Source organism: Stegodyphus dumicola, chromosome 3 (assembly GCF_044657685.1).
Source record: "Stegodyphus dumicola isolate Sdum_Otavi_A_Nest chromosome 3, ASM4465768v1".
In the NCBI taxonomy this organism is placed as follows: Eukaryota; Metazoa; Arthropoda; class Arachnida; order Araneae; family Eresidae; genus Stegodyphus; species Stegodyphus dumicola.
The window spans coordinates 10,075,126-10,093,409 of NC_140770.1; the positions used below are offsets into that span (position 1 = coordinate 10,075,126).

General features: G+C 32.2%; 1 protein-coding gene across 1 annotated transcript in view; it reads right to left on the reverse strand.

Annotated features, from left to right (window-relative positions):
* The window catches only part of LOC118187245 (ribitol-5-phosphate xylosyltransferase 1-like), a 31,826-nt gene extending 14,482 nt beyond the window's left edge, over positions 1 to 17,344 (reverse strand). Inside the window, exons 1-2 of the mRNA XM_035357430.2 lie at positions 17,126 to 17,344; positions 5,987 to 6,190 (exon numbers count right to left, since the gene is read on the reverse strand). Of these exons, the coding sequence (XP_035213321.1) occupies positions 5,987 to 6,190; positions 17,126 to 17,267 (346 nt within the window). The 5' untranslated portion in view covers positions 17,268 to 17,344. The remainder of the gene's footprint in view (positions 1 to 5,986; positions 6,191 to 17,125) is intronic.
* Between the last annotated feature and the right edge of the window lie 940 nt (positions 17,345 to 18,284).

Consider the following 18,284-nt stretch of genomic DNA (forward strand, 5'->3'; position numbering starts at 1 on the left):
CAATGCAAAATGCAAACTGAAATTAATAGTCCTTCTGGATGAATTGCCCCTTTGAATTAATACTCTTGAAGAATAATTTATTAAAATAAATACTAGAGTATAAAATATAAATACTTGAATAAAATATTCAAGAAATTAATGAATCTTCTATATAAATACAAATAAATAATCAAATTAAATATAACCACAGGAACGGCACTCACATCTGCAATTTGCATAAATTTTAAAAACAACTTATCACTTTATCTGCATTACTGCTTTAAAACAGTGATTCTGAATCCACGTGTCATGGCACTTTAGTGTGCAGTGCACTTCTTGAAATATGCCATTAAATTTTATGAATGTAACAATAGAAAGTGACATATGCACAGAGTGAGACTGTTCTCATGCAATAAAATGTATTATCTTACAGTTCGTATACGATTTTCCTACACCTTAACATCACGAACTGCCACTCATACATACGCAACGAAAAAGCATACATAAGCAGACAAGAAGTTCAATCAGTTCTAACTTCCTAGCAGGGACTGGCTGAACTAGTAAACGGAACCTTGGCTGGCATTCTGCCAAAACACATAGACTTGTGTAAAAGGGGCATTATTACTTGCTGCGGCCCGTCTTCTCTTGTCCGGAAAGAGAGAATTTATATGCTTGAGGGAAAGAAAGTCCCCATCCTTCCACCTTACTTTGAGAATAATTCAGTCCAAGTGGAGCATGAGTGTCTGTGCTCTTGGTCACGAATGAAGTGGTCAAACTACACCAAAGCATCTTGGGCTGTTCAATGTTTTAAGTAAAATAAGGAATTTTTAATTCTGAATGCATCTGATGGAAACTAAGATGGCAAATTTGAAATGTGCATGATTACCACAGTTAATCCAAACAAAGTTATACAGGTCATGTCAGCAAACGCTATGCATCAAGGGGAAATTCCAAAATGCATAATGTATGTGAGAGGCAGACATATCTTCTTCTTCCTATTCCCCATGCTAATGCTCCTTAACTTACGTTGTAATATATAGATTTGCTTTTGCATGCACAATGCCATAATATTGTGTTGTCAAACTTAATAAAATCTTGCTAGTCTTGCTCTACAAATCAATGAAAATAACTGATATTATGCTAAAAGCACACGTCATTGCATTCACAAAAATGATACAATTAATCATTTTTTAGGTTGTCATAGATTACCCGATTTCACAACAGGAAAACATTTTTTTGATGAAATTAATTCATATGCACAAGAAATTAAAATTTCAGAATAATAACTAATAATTTGTTAGGATTTGGGAAAAAAATACTTTATGGAAGAATAAAACACAAGAAGGTAGTTTAGAAAAGTTCGAGTCGGTTACAAATGGATGATATTAAATAATTCATAAAATAGTTATTGATCATTTGACAATAATCGAGCAAAGAATTGTTTGAGACTTTAAAAATTAAAGAAAAAAACTTTTTAATTAGGTTCAAAATCCATTTGTGTTAAATGACATGTTGGTGTTTGAATTAATTTAAAAGCGAAACAACTTTCCGTGTGCAATAACTTAGATTTAACTTCAAAACATTCAGAAGAGTCATTAATTCATTTTGCACTAATCTTACATATGATTAAACAATATCACAAAAACTTTAAGTATGTTATAACAATTTCCATATGGTCACCTGGTGGCTAAAGCCGAAAATCTGAACTGACAAAATAAAGTCCTGTGAATTCAGGTTTTCAACTTTGACCAACATAAAAACAAAAAACAAGGTACAGACTTTTAAACTAGGATATATCAAAAAAACACACATCTCAAATTTCACATTAAATGCAATTTATCATTAAATAAAGATTTTGTTTACTCTGTAATGACATTTTATTCCATATTTGATTGAAAATGATTATTGTATGCTAATTTTGCAAAATACATTACAGGTACATCAATCAGTAATCTAAGTTAAATTCTTTTAAAATTATCTTGTTGTTAGTGTCCATAAACTTTTTTAATTATTAAAAGTGTACTATGACAAAAAAAAAAAAATTACTACTGCTTTAAGCCGGGGAGTGTTCTCTCTCTCTCTCTCTTTTTTTTTTTGAAATCTCCGATTTCTTAAATTAATTATTGATTGGAACATATCCAGAATTAGTAAACATTCTTTAAACATTTTACTTAGGTATTATTCCATGGATTGTGAAAGTTACTGAAAATCCTCCCAAAGCTGCACCTTACATTCCTGCACAATACTGAAGGAACTGATGCCTCTTTATTTAATAAACAATCAGTATTCATCCAGCTCTGTAAAAAGGCTTTTGGTAATTTTTACTTTTTTTAGGCCTTTTGATTTACTGGAAGATCTGTTTTGTAATGCTATAATTACAAACTGCTCTAATCAAACTGTTCACTGTTTTGTTGGCCATATCCAGCCAACCATATTGTGTCCACCAATACAAAATAAATTTGTACTTGTGCATCCCATAGCATTGAAAATGCTATAATAATCTACTGCCTAAAATTAAGATATAATAGCACGCTGAACAAGTATTGATTTAGAAGTCAAACAACATGATTTTTGTTGTTTGATTTCTAAATTAATCTACTGCCTGTTATCTTGCTGCAATCTACTTCTTGAATCTATAATAATTTACTGCTTGCTGTTCTGTAGAAGAAAGGTTCCCATTTTACATATCTTTTTTCAAAATGCAAAGGAAAAAACAATAACAGTTAAGGAATAACGGTAAGTTAAAAGCAATAAAAGTTAATTTATATCCTTGTTCATAAAAACAAAAGGTGGATTATTGAGAATCAATCAGAATACACTGAACAAAGGCATAAATGTTACAAGTGCACTGGTATGACACACTTATAAATGGCACTACGACGAACAGCTTGGTGATAGTTTTACGGTTGATAGTGTAATAAATAAGCACCCATTTTAACCATCCAGTTCTTTTCCCTTTATGCGTTCTTTCACAACAGGTATTGATTCTCACCACACAAATCAGGTCACTGATTTGACCACTTCATTTTCAAAAAGGGTTCTAAAATTTTTATTTTACTCATTCCAGTACATGTTTTTTTACACTTACCTTTTATACTTTGGTGATAAAATATCCACCGATAACACACTTGTTTCAAATAATTTTATGCATGGTTCATTAAAATTCTTCAAGCTGTTTTCAATATCTTTCCAGACAATTCAGCAATGCCGCAAATATCCTTCTGGATTTTATCCTAAGTGACTGAAACTTGCTTCAAATGAAGTAAGAGATTTTCTACATTTTGTTTAATTGTCATGATGTTTGGCTGACTATTGATTACATCATGATTCTTTTCTATAATCTGCATGAAAATTGAGCTTAGCTTTCCAAAGGGTCACATACTGAGTTCAACCATATTACAGATGGCACATTTAAATTAGCTCCATTCCTTTAAATTTGCCTTGAATAAGCTGGTGATTTCAAAAATATTTCAGGACTTGAAGTATTTACATTTTTGGCTAAAAAATTAAATATATATGCTAAACAGCCATAGCATATAAACTGAAAACTGTGTTCTAATTCTTTCTTCATTTTTGTTGCATTATCTGTAATAAAATTGTAAATTTTACCTTTAAATTTGCTTTAAACTTTCTTTAATGGTATCAACAATTGAGATTAGTTGTGCACGGAACTCACACTTTTACTTAAATGGCTCGTTTACAGTATTTAAAAAAAAAAAAAAAAAAAAAAAAAAATTCTTCTTTAAAAGGTTTCTTCCTTATTTAAATTCACAAACATAAAAATTAATTTAATGCAATAAATAAACACATTTAGTAATTCACAAATCATAAAATCTCTTTAAAAGCATTAATGATTATCCTTCAATTTTAACGTATTTTCCATCATTTAAAAAAATGGGAGAACATTTGAATTTTTAAAAAACTGCAGATTCAAAAAATCACAACTAAAATCAATGATACAAATTATCTGATTAAAATCATTGACAATAAGGTAAACTTTGAGATTTTATCCAAATAATCATTAAGTATATCTAGCATGTAAATTGATTCTGTAAACTGATTGATTCTGTATGGAACATCTAGAAAATTTGGTATGCACCACAATTCAGTTACAATTACCGATAAGCATGACATTACAACACACTTATAACATCTCCGATTTCATTTGATGTAGCCCTGATTGATTATTGATAAACACATTTTATTCTGATGAACAAGGATATAAATTAACTGTTATTGCTGTATTTTTTACTTGTGCGAGTTCCAAAATTGCAAAATCACATTTGTGACTGCATTTCAGTTCATTTACAGCTTGGTTGAGAAAATAAACATTCGTTGAATGGGAGAAAGAACACCTGAATATGGCCGACAAAACAGCAATAGATGGAACAATCATCTCTTGAAAGTCCATACTCATAGTATTGTAAACAGAGATTTCAGTAAAACTATAAGCATTTTCCCCTTCATTTCATTTAAACTTATTAAATTGAATTAAATCTACTTCATCGATACAGCATAAACCACAATAGAAAATAAATGCACACTTTAAAATTTGCTATATTTATTCACTATAATGACACTCTGGTGCTAGATTAATTTAACAGCATTACATCTCATCTGAAGAATTACCTAATTGTTGCCACATGTTTTATTCAAATACTATAATAAATATAAAATTATGTATAAAAGAAATTAAATAAAAAAGAAGCAGTTTTTCACAGACGATTTAGCGCCGCTTACCTAATGCATATGCACTACTCATAAATATTTCTTCTGTCCAAGACTGACTGGCGATATTATTTGCTGCTAATACAAAACACTTATTTCCTCAAATTTCATTAGAGATATATTTGTCGTTCAATTAAATCTGTTCTCAGTTCGCAACAAGGCAAAAACACATAAAACCTAAAAATAGCTTCATTAAAAATTGAAAAATATAGGGGGGGGGAGAACATAATTAAAAAAAAATCATAATTAAAATTAAGAGTTTCTACGCAAAAACAAGGAATTCGGCCAGCAGGCAACAAGGCAGATTTTTTGGTGCACAAAAATGAAAGTTTAATTTTGGTCTCACTTGGCAAAAAGACACTGAAGGTGCAGAAACTGAATCTGTTCTGCTAAGTTTCAAATGTAACAAATGTGGCTGCTATGGTAAGCAAAAATTAGGCTGAGCTACACTTAAACAACTTTTAAAATGTTGATAATTTTCCAACTATCGCATGCAGATTAACTAAGGCATAAAAATCTTAACTGGAAGATAAGAACAACAAAATTCAATCATTTTTAAAGCAAAAAAATCATAAATTTACCATTATATACAAAATTCCAACGTTCTGAGGTTACTCTTTTTTGAGTTACGCGAGCTACATACATATGTACATACAGACGCCATGACAAAAAAACTCTTCTGAATCCATTTTAAATCAGTTTTTTAATTCCATTTGGGGAAAAAGAGGCATTTATTAAGTCCTTCCGTATGCAAAAACGGATATTTTCATTGAAATATGGTACACGGAATTTTTTGTGATTACAATACTTCCTTTACTTTGTACAAGGGAGTAAAAAGTAGAAACTGACACAAGTTTTTTTTTATAAAATGTGAAAACAAAGCAGGTGAAATACTTCTGCAACAGTAGCTATCAACTGTGCAGAGAAGGATTTGGTTTGGTTTATTGGACTATGGCAAAGTATGCTATTGCTATATACCTAAGTAAAGTATGCTATTGCTCCATGGAAAACTGGCTCTACTCATATTAGTTGATGAACGTAAGTACCAATACTTTTATTTGAAATGATAAATACATAATTAATTTCTTTTACTCGATAATCATTAATGTGGTTAGTAAATGGCATGTTGGTATTCTATACCCCACATTATATTTGATTAAACTTGTTAGAAGGCAGTATTTTGGCCTAAAACAACTCATATGCCAGAAAATATAATTTTTTTTACAAGAATATAAAAATAAGCTGAAAAGTAGACATAAATGAAAAATAAAAATTTTACCTATAGCAGCTTTTCCCCATATCTCTACATTATAGGAATCTTGAGGCTGAAATACTCCGTCCACTTTTGACCTATAAAACTGCTTTCCAAAATCCAAGCTCTGATTCGCCCACCATTTAACAGAAGGCTTTTGGACTATGAAAGACTTGAAATTCTGCTCTCTTTCAAACTCTTCACCCCAAGGATTCCAGTCTTCCCCATCATCTACCAAATAAATTATTACAGTTTAATTTTATGTATTAAATCAAAAATCGAAATAAATACATAAAAATATGGTATTCTCGAAACAGGCGACTTATCACTTGGCTGTTAATCTACTACCAATGAGCCAAATAATAAAAACCAACGAAATTGACAACATTACAATACTAAACTATATGAAAAGCATCAGTAGAAATAAATAATTATTAATAAATTATACATACTTACTTTTCTTAGACTACCAGAGGAATACACTAATGTAGACCCAAAAAGGTCTCGTAACAGTCTTTATTGTACTTTAAAAGTACTTCAAGCAATCCTATTTGATATCTGTCAGTTGAAGCAGTCCTACATGGGTCCATGTCACTTAACTGACAGGACATTTAGCCGACATGGACAGTTAGCAGACAGGACATTTAGCTACAGGACACTTAAATGTCAAGACATTTAATCAACAGGACACTAAGCCAACAGTGACATTTAGTTGACATGTACCCAATAATTATTTAAACTTACTATCAATTACAAAATTTCTCGACTTCTCCATAAGTTCAATATTTAACCTTTTGAAGACGGGACAGCCATTATAGTGGCCATAGAGGCTCTTTGAAATTATAGGCTCTTTGAAAAGACGGGGTTGTTCACTTTAGTAGCCATGTCTTTTTCCCCATTTTCCAAAGTGGGGTGAAATGTCAAATTTGATGTCCCTAGGGTTTTAACCACTTATCTCGTTCAAAGGTCTTCCTTTTGCGACATAGATGCACCCCTCTGAGAATCCATTAAACTACACACAAGAATTTTTGTTGCAAATAGGAGGTGATTTCTTAAAGGGGGGGGGAAGCATTCGGTTCAAGATTCCCTGTCCTTTGGTAGCTTTTACTGCTACCAAAGCCCCAGCCTCAAAAGGTTAGGTCATTTTTTTCACCCATCAGTAAAATTCAATTTTGATTCTCAAGATCTCATACGTGCTTTTAATTCTTGTGTAATTTAGCATTGTTTGATATGTATCATGCTGTTTGGTGTATATTGGCCAAATTGAAAAAGCTTTGAAATTTCTCGTCAGGGAATGTGAATTAATTTTCAAAAGGAAAAAAGAATTTTTTAGCTAAGTACGATGGTCACTTAATTACATTTTAATATGGGATCTTCAAAAATTATCCGTAAAGCTTCTTTATTTAATCAACTGGGTTCCTTTGAACATTTATCACATAATTAATAATTTTTTGGTTTACTTAATGATATTTATTTTCCAGTCTCGCTCTTCCTAATGCTTTTAAATTTCTAATATCTTTATGTTTCATTACTATTTTACTCAACATATCATGTTACATTCTTTCCCTTATAAAACTGTTTTGCTTCTCCCACTATTGAAATTTCCTTTTTTCTGTCATGAAAAATCTGAATAATGCAATAAAAATTATTGTTATTCTTGAATTATGCTTTTTATAGAAACACTGGTGGCGAAGGATTAGTTTAGCAAATATATTTTATTTTGTTATTAAAAACAATTAAAAAAAGAGAATTTTTTTAAGACAAGCAAAGCTTTAAATTATTTGTGACCTCTATAGTAGGCAGTTCATGCCACCATTCTTGAGATAAAACTTCTGTAACATTTTATTAACTACGCCTCTCACTTAAAATACTTACCTAGGTTAATGTTTATAGCACTAAACGTGTGCACAACGTTTAATTTAGAAGTAAAATATTCCTTAAGGTTCTGTTTTATTTAGAATTGAATACATTTCCGTAGAAACTACATTTTGCACTCTTCATATATCAAAAACGTTGCTGATATGCAACTCCACTCTTATTTTCTAACTGCGCCTACTAAATGATTTGGATCGTGTTGGGGTTGTACAGATGCATTTTGAGTACTATTTACCATAATTGGATGGTGCATATTTTACTACAGTGTAAAAATATACACAGAATTTCTCTTTTCCTAATTATTTGTACGAACGGGCTGGCTGCATGGGCGTTTTCGTGGTTTTCCCCATGTGTAATGTGTATACGAGCCAGTTTCCCTTAGAAAGTCCTCCACGAAGGCATCCTTTCCTTTAGGCAGATAGCCCTCGTATGCTTTGCCATAATTGAATAACCCTAACTATTTGTAAAGACTATTATGTATTCTGTTTAGAAAGTCGCAATGTGTAATTATTGTTATAGTAATGTTTTTCTTATAAAATGTAACTTTTCTCAATATCTGTTAAAAATTTATAAATTTTCATTTCATTTTTCATTAATTTTATTATTTTCTTTTTCATTGCTTCTCTTTCTCGCTTTTGGTTTAGCTACATGGTAATGGGTTAAATTTTTGGTGCCCATTTTTCGAATGCATTTATAAAAGTCTAGCCTAAAAAGGCAATTTTCATTGGAAGAGACTGGTTATATATTAAGTAAAATGATCACTCTATTTCTGTAAGGCCCAGAAGAGGCTGAGTCGCTGAACACTGGTAGTTCAGTTCGAATTTCAAATTCCGTGAACAGATAGGCTGCATGTGTGTTTTCGCGGTATTCTCCATGTGCAGCAAGGTATATGAGCCAGTTTACCTTAGAAAGTCCTCCACGAAGGTATCCCTCCCCTTAGGCAAACAGCCCTCTGGCTTTGCTGTAATTACATACACCAAATCTACTTTTGTTAGGTGGCCACAGGCTATGAGGCACAAATTCCCATGCCAGAGCCCTATTCGAGATTAATAAATATACGATGCCCAACATGTAAATAGCATTCCGAGGGTTTATACGGGAATGAATGTAGTGTGATGTGCTGAGCTAAGTAGTAATGAAATGTGAAAGTACTAGAAATCTAAAAGCAAGACTCATTGTCGGCTTAATGTCCTGTTGGCTAACTGTTCGTGTCAGCTAAGTGTCCTTGTTGGCTAAGTATCCATGTTGGCTAAATGTCCTGTCGGCTAACTGTCCTTGTCGGCTAAATGACCTTACGGATAAGTGTCCGTGTCGGTTAAGTGACCGTGTTGGCTAAATGTCCATGTCGGCTAAGTGTCCGTGTCAGCTAAATATACGGTCGGCTAACTGGTGTCGGTTAAGTGTCTGCAACCGGTCCTATATCACATTTATCAATAGTCGTCATTTTACTACTACAATCAGATAAAAATAATACTGATAATCATCCCTATTTTTCATTCATGCAAATACTATGCTGATATTTCTCAACATAGCCAGAAATGTGTCCTTACTGTAAATGTATCACCATCACAATTTGGACGGGTGATAGCCCAGCACTGCACACTGCAGGTATTATTCCTCTTGCACTCAGTACAATATTTTGTTCAAGATGATCCAACTTAGATATATATATATCTAAGTTAATATTCTATTGAATGAGTGTTGCTACAGCAAGAGCGACAAAATCTGTATGGTGATTTACCATCAGGTGGGTAATCACATGATTTATTTGTCGATTACAGCAGTCTTCAATAGAAACCAAATTAGTGGTGTTTCAGCTTTGGTGAGAAATAGACACATGTTGATGTGCACATGTATACACAGTTTCCATTCAACATACCCATAATTTATATTTTTCAACTATAATTTTCTTAGTAATTGTTCCTCAACAAATGTTGAATGTGCTTCGTGTTTTCAGTCTTCCATTGATGGAAGAAGATACTTCAGTTTTTCCCCAAGAGAAAAATATTATACCCTCCAAAAGAGCTTATGAAAATGGCCAGAGTATGCATGTTGGAAAAAGCACCGTCTTCTGGCTACCAAAAAGCTGCATTTTCAGTATACTATATGATGTACCTATTGTTATACTGCCAGAAGAATATACTGACATTGCATCTGAAAAATATTGTACGTTTTATACAGTCAAAAGTCGTTAATTCCAACACCCATAATCCGGACCTCAAAGCTAAAAACTTTCTGCGCATGCGCCGCGTTGACACATTTATAATCCGGAATCGCCGAAGTCCCGACGAGTCCGGATTAACGACTTTTGACTGTATGCTGTTGTTCTGCTTGTTTTAGGTTTCTATATGTTGCGACTTATATGGTCTTTTTTGCCCACGTTGCATGATTCTAGCATGCACTGTGGTATAATTTTCATTTCATTGCAGTACTGAGAATGGATAACACAAAAATTCATTATACCATGTTCTTACAAAGACCTATTAAAAGTTGCCATCATTGAGCATCCATGCTACACAGTTTAGGGGCTATCAGAGACTAAATACTTCAACAAGTACAATACATGATTATTTGAAGAAGATATGGTATATAAACCACTATGATGCATAGAAGCCTCACACTTTAACAAAACAGAATATACAGTCAAAAGTCGTTAATCCGGACTCGTCGGGACTTCGGCGATTCCGGATTATCGATTTTTCCGGATTATAAATCATCAGTTTAAATCTTGTAACATGGCATGCAGAAATTCTAAAATTAAAAATATGAAACTGTAATTTATGAAATAAAGAACAATTATGATCTAAAGAGTATCAAAATTTACAAAAAAAAAAAAAAAAAAAAGCTTAATATTTATTTGTTTACTTTATTAAACATTTCTTTCAATGTAAGTTGCTTCGTTTTATGTGATAATACATTCTCTTTAATTCTATAAACAGACATAATTTCTTGTTCAGTTACGAAGTTCCGCTGTTCAAGTCCCGTAATTGCTGTGCCGAGAATACCGACTAACTTGTCAATCGAAATTTTTTCGTTTTCACTAACCTCTTTGTCACCTTTTTCATGTCTTTATCCATTTTTTGCAGCAATTCCACTTTTTGTTTGATGGACATCGAAACATACTTTCGTTTTGTAGATTGTTTGGGAGCTCCAGCATCGAAAATTCTATTTGATATAATCGAAAGTTCAAGTTTACTTTTATAGTATTGCTCTTACAGTCTGCAAAAAATAATAAGCCAGATCGAATTCGAAAATTAAGGAACAACACAATCATCAACATTAACTGAAGTAGATAATTAGATAATTTTAGCTTATTCCGTCCATTATACATAAAACGCGCACGCGAAAACGTATTCTGCACTTGCGCACACGCAAACGGTCTTACGCGCTCGCGTAAACGCCTATGCGCATGTGTCAACGCTGCGCATGTGCAGAAAGTTTTTAGCTTTGAGGTCTGGATTATAGATCATTCCGGATTATGGGTGTCCGAATTAACGACTTTTGACTGTACTTGCTCAAATTTCAGCACATGATTCTTTGCCAAAAAGAAATACAGAAATGCTTAGTTGACAAGCAGATACTATAAATAATGTTACAAGGAAAAGATAATGGGGTATGGCAAAAGAATGTTAGTAACACTGAGAGGGAGGCTGCACCTCCCCCCCCTAAATAATGCATTGTGTACAGTGGGACTATGAAAAAACTGCATACTATGAATTTTTGCCATCAAATCTGTCAATTTTAGAAAAGTACTAGTTGCAAACCATAGTTTTAAAAAGAGAAATTGAATGAAAACATCCAAAACTGAACAATTATCAAGGTGTTGTCATGTATAATGAGGTCCAGCATTATGGCAATGCTTGGTCCCACATTTCAATGAACATCAGACAGAGTTACTGGGGATATTTAGTGACTTAAGTGTGGGACCTTTAGAGACACTTTCCCTATTCATCAGACCTTGCCCCATGAGATTATTCATCTCTGAATGTTAATTCACATTCAAAATGACAATCATCAAAAATAGTTAGAAATCACAGATGGGTAAAATTAACCTTCAACTGCTGTGAGCAGTCCGAGAGACCGCTGATGATTTTCTAACCATTGTTTCCACCTCTAAAAACGGAGAATGGTCCCTGTCCTTCCTCCTACCTTCCCAAATCTGTCCCACAAGGTCACATATCCAGTTCCACACTTCTAGCTTTATTATGGGTTCAGTTATCATGTTTTTTACTTTTTAAGTTGTCTGGGAGACCGCTCACAGTAGATGCGTACCAGTTTTAGTGGATGATAAACGTTATTTATTGGATGTTTGCTTTTCGTAAAAGAGGTAATATGGCTTCAAATTTTGCAAGTAAACTTCCAGTATATCTTACTCAAAAAGAAGTTGAATATCTTGTCAACAGTATTTTTGATTTAGAATACTCTGATTCTGAAGAATCATGTAGTATTCACAGCGAAAGCAAAAGTGAATCTGAGCTTTCTGCAGATGAATATCATAATTTTCTAATAGTTGCAAACAAAATGATAATATTTATAGAGAAAAGAACCAAATTGTGCCTTACGAACACCAAAGCATAACATAATAATTCAGCTCCCTGGTCTGAAATATCCTGCAAAAATAGGCTCTAGAGCAGAGCCCGAAGATGCTTGGAATTTAGGTTCATACATATTGTTCCAGTCATATCCTGAAGCTAAAAAACTGAAAAGAAAAAATGTTATGCTTTTATTACCTAATCATTTTATGCATCTGAATGTTGAGATAACGTCCACTTTTTGGCTAAGGGAACTGAAGATAACAATTAGAAGAATCCTTGGATAAAAGGAAATTAAGAGAATGGATTTATCAAATCAAGAAGAAAGAAAAACATGTAGTCTGTGCCCACCTTGTAAGAAGAGAAAAACAGCATACAAATGCTTGGAATGCAAGGAACCACTATGTCTTCAATGCTCTCAAAAAATGTGTTTTGACTGTGTATCATCTTATGATTCATCCTTGTAAACAAAGATATACTAATCTATTATTTATTAATAATTAAATTCATTGTTATAGAATTATGGCTTAATTGACAGTAATACTTAATATAGTATTTCCATACACGTTTAATAAAATCTGTTTTTTAAAAACTTTGTTCCTTAAAACGAAGAAAACAGTCATTTTTTATATGAATTTAGCTGCGTTAAATTAAATTATTTATGCTTAAAATATATTGATTTTAATTAATTAGAATTCTATAAATATGCATACAGAAAGTATGCATCTTTATGAGTGTCTTTAAAGTGGTCCGTCAGACCGCTTACAGTAATTATGCCGAAAAAATTGTCACAGTTAAAGGTTAAGGACTTTTTGCCAATTCTGACTAAAATTAAGGATTAAGGATTAAAAACTTAAAATTAAGAATAAAAAATTGCTTTAAAAAAACTTAAGGGCTTTCAAAGAGAGTTATAAACCCTGTAACATGACTTTTAGAAAATAAAATGTGGGAATCAAAATAATAATAACAATAAATAGGTGACGAATAACTTACACTTGCAAATAAATTGTGAACAGAGAAAGAAAGTGGGAGGAATGCAAAAGAAATGGCTGTTACATCCAAACAATTTTATTGGTGTGATTATCAGCTTTGCACAGCTATTGCCAATTTTGCAATATTGTTTATATTTGTTTATATTTACTGAGTTCTCTGCAGGAGTGCATCTGAATCATCCATTTAACATGAAAAAGTGCATTAAAAGCATCAATTAAATGCTTATATAGACAAGTTTCCAGAATTCAAAGAATTTGTTTATAATCTTTTTTTGTCTTCAATTCTGATCAAGATTACAATGCAGATTTTCAATATACTCTTCATTAAACTCAATACACTTATCCCAATGAAAAATTAATTGATTATGCCATTCTCAAAGAGATTTTTGTGTCTTCTCAATCCCCCTATTTATGGTAAGGTAAAACTCTCAAATTGAACACCCGGTAAAGGTTTTTATAAATGTAGGAACAGAATACTCCTCATAGATATGAAACAATTTCTGAAATTCTCACATCCTCTTTCCACAATAAAACAATCGCTCACTGCTTCCATGACTGCAAAGACAGCACTATAAAAATGCATCTGTAACCTGTACGAGTTAAATAACTGAATTCAGATTTAATTGAACTGAATCGTGCAGTGTAATAACTGCATACTATAGCTGCTTAAACATGTCTAGAGTTAATTTAGAATTCAAATAACAAAAATCAGCATTATATTTGCAAATTTTCACAGGACTAGTTTTGGTGGTTTTACAGAACCATCATCTTCAGCTGCAAAAATATAATGCTGATTTTTGTTGTTTGAATTCTAAATTAATACTTGTTCGGAATATTATTTTATCTTAACGTCTAGGCTTGTCTGGCGTACAACACTGAATAGTTTTTAGAATGTTGAAAGCACCTTATGTATAATGAATTCATAGTTTTTATCATACAGATACAAAGAAATAGGAAATTTCTCATTTTACAAATTACAGGCAAAACCTTTTCCACTATAATGATGCATATGAATGCACTGACACATACTATAATGTGAAAATTAACTGGGACAAAAGGATTGTTTTGATAATTTAAGAACATTTATTCATATTCAGTGACAGTAATATAATTAAAAGGAAATATGTCCTCTTTTAGCATAAATGATCACTAAAATGCACCTGGGTATTGACTCAATCATGTATATACATTTTTTCTATTTATTATGAAATCATACTTTTATAGCATTCTTAATTAAGTGATCTTTTGTCATACAATCTATTTTGCTAAGATGTTCTTTGAGAATGAGCCACAAGTTTTTGATCCAATTTAAGTTTGAATTTCCAGACCAATCTAGCACAACAGTTTCATTTTCCAACATGAACATTCAGTTAGTCCATACATAGTACTCCTTGGATTATTGCCAAGCTGTTGTTTCAACTTGAGCAGCTGAATGTTATGGAAACCCTGTTATGACACGATTGATTGTGTTGTGTAATTGTGGTGATTTTGACCAATGGGAAAATATTTCTAAAGGCTTACTTAGATATGGATGTTGGTTAGGAAGTATGTTGCTTATTTTCTGCTTTACATTGTAAAATGCCTGCTGGTGGTACGATTAACCTGAAGTTTCTGTTCACTTTGGAACGATTGAGAAAGAAAACACCGATTGACTGGTATTTAAATGAAGATTTTAATGGCTTCGTTCACCTCATGGTAAATTACACAATGAGATTTAAGGATTTTGAAACCGGAGCTCATATCAACACAATGGAAGTAATAAAAAAAAATTTTCGAAAGAAATGCTACCAACAGTTTGGAGTACATTTTTCCTTTTGTGAATTAATGTGACGACGGCAGTATACAGATTCTAGTTTAAATAGTTTTTGGATGCTGTTAAGGAATTCTGTGTCATACATATCGAAGAAACCGAAATTTTTAAATAAGTAAATATTTCCTTTTTGTACTGCTTAGATAACATGCATTTCCCTTCTTACATGTTATTTCCTTGTTTGATTTCAAATGCAGTTTAATGAGATTATATATTTTTTGTTTTAATTATGTTCTATTGCATTATGTTTTGGAATCCATTTTACTAGGGAAGGCATTGGACACAAAACAGGAATGGCGCCAAAAATTCGCCAATTTTTGGCAAGGTGTACCCTGAAATATATTTTTACTGAACATTCCAACAGATTAACCAACAGATTCCAACAGTTGCATGAGGCCAAGTCATGTTGAAATGTCCTTGCACAGGTTTTCAGGAATGGTGCAATCCTAACTTTTAAAATTTCTATATGCTTTGAAAATTCCATTTTAGACTTCAAATGCCATCTGCACTGAAAAAAACATCAAAACATTTATTTCTGAGGTCTTAATGATTCACTCTTGCTTCATTTATGTTACATGTGTAACCACAAATAAGCAAATGATTCTCATCACTGGAAAATACCTTTTTACGGTCATTAATGTCCAAGATTTGCACATTTTGGCCCACAATAATTGTTTCTGCTTTATTTAATGTGTCAAAGCTGTTTTTAATTAGCTTTCTCATCTTTTGGGGAAGTTTACACTGTGCATTAGAAGTATGCATATTAATACCAATACAAAAGGTATCTCTTTTAATATCTTGTTGGTTTTTGTTGGATAAATAATGCTATTTCAGAGTAGAAAGTAATCAGATTTTGGAGTTGCTTTCCTTTTCGTTTTACATTTACCCTTTCTTCCAGGAGAAAATGATCCAATCTCATTGTGTATCCAATTTCACTGTCTCTCCCCAAAATTTGAGAAATGCTTGATTTTTCAACACCCACAACAGAAGTAACATTTTTATAATCACAGAAGCAAGACTCTTAAATCCAATATCTCTACTCTCTCTTTCTAAGCATCATATCCATTTTTAATGTACTAAAATGAATGAATGCAAAATGTATTTAAAAAGCATGCAGAAGTAACTTCCCCTTTTCACAGAAATAAGTTTAAAAATGGTACAATAATCCGATATTATTGTCTAAACTACTTCTAAGTAGTCAAAAGCAGACATCCAAACAACATTAAGGCAGATAAATCTGCTTTGAGGGACTTGCTGACAACCAACATAAACTTCTGTGAAAAAAAAACCTCTGTCAAAATTAATTTATCCACTACAGTATTTTCATCTGAGAAAATGAAACTATGAATAAATAATTCATAATAAAAGTTTTTTTATTCCCAAGAAAAAACAGAGTTAAATGTTACACAATTCCCCTAAATTGCAACTTAACGAAAAAATAAATCTATTACCATAACACAGAATTAGACACTCCATGATCCATAACATATAATAATTAAGATCTTATAAATAATTACACAGTGCTGTACATTAGTTTAGCACTCAAAATTTCAAACAGTGTAATTATTGCAGTTAAAATATCTGGCACTGTTAATTAGTGAAAACACATTTGTTATGTTAAAGTTTCTATATTAAAGCTCTTTTTATGTATCACTTAATAAAGAGAAGCTATATTTTATTGGCACAAAGCAATATTATAAGCAGAGAGTAATAAATAATATGATAAACGCTATCAATATAACTAAAGGATGAAAAACTAAGGAAGGCCCTAATTGAAATCATGTTAATTTAGATCAAAGTAATACTATTATTATTCAATGACAATTTGATAAAAGGCTACCACTGATATAACAAATTTCTATCGTTTAGAAACTAAACTTATCAGATTACTTAATTTTTACCATAGAACAGAGACACGTTTGCATAAAATATTTCAACTAAGGAAATCATTTCATACCTGGTAAAGACCACTTCTTGTGAGTTAATTTATCGTCCTTAACGCTAATGCTATTTTTCAATAAAATATACCCAGTGTAACAAGTTAATATACAATATATCAAAAAAGCTATAAATGTAACTGTTCTAAGGCATATTATCATGGCACAATAGTCAACTTTCACTATATATATAGCCTTCGTTGAAAAACAAAACTCAACAATAGCAAGTCCGAGTGACATGTTGCCACAAACGTTTCGGAAAACAATTTCATGAAATCCCGCCATCAAGGATCAAGAGAGATAAAATAATTATATCAAAAGAGGGGTTCATCTAATACAGGAAAACTTTAGAAGCCTAATTTATAAAATAAAAGCTAAATATAAAATAATTTATAAAATAAAAGCTAATATAAAAATAAAAACTTTTCAGATAATGCCTTCCGCGTGAGAAAAAAGGTAAAACTCATAGAAGGTCTTTTTATTTAAATTTCCTGTCTAAAAGGGACCAGAATTCAATTTGGAGGGCAGTCATCATTCATAAAATTTGGAATAGAATTAAAAGGTGCAAAATGTTTCCTTGATATCAACAATAAAATAAAAATCCTAAGAACAAGCAGTCCGGATGAAAAGAGCTAGCGCAAGTTCAGTGAACTTGCACCCACTCGGGGCGAAATAGGCGGGGGGGGGGCGGACCCATTAGGCGGGTTCTAGAAGCAAGTCAGAGTAACAGCTGATGGAGTAACCCCTTTCTAAGAGGTAACCATCAATCAGGAAAAATATTTTGTTCTAAAAGAAATACTAAATCTGAAGAGCAAATTTTTATTCGCGTTTTCTTTATTCTATTTAGAACATTTTATGCTGTTATTAACTTAATATTAAAAATAATGAACAATGGAGCAAGGAGGTCTTATGAACGTATAAATAATAACCAATGTAGAGCTATATAGAGAGATAGAGCCCTTTATAGTAGCCTTAGTTAAGGACATCGAGGGTCCTGCACCAAAGATTTTATGCAAGAAACGCCTAGCAGAGCAGAGGAGCCGATTGCACCTCAGAATAGGCCGAGGGAGCTTCAGTGTTTCGTCTGGTCTGAGTTTTACTGAAGAAAGATCAAGGGGAAATTTTAAGGCCAAAATAGCGAGAAGAGGACACGAAGAATCTTCAAGGACGTTGAAAAGT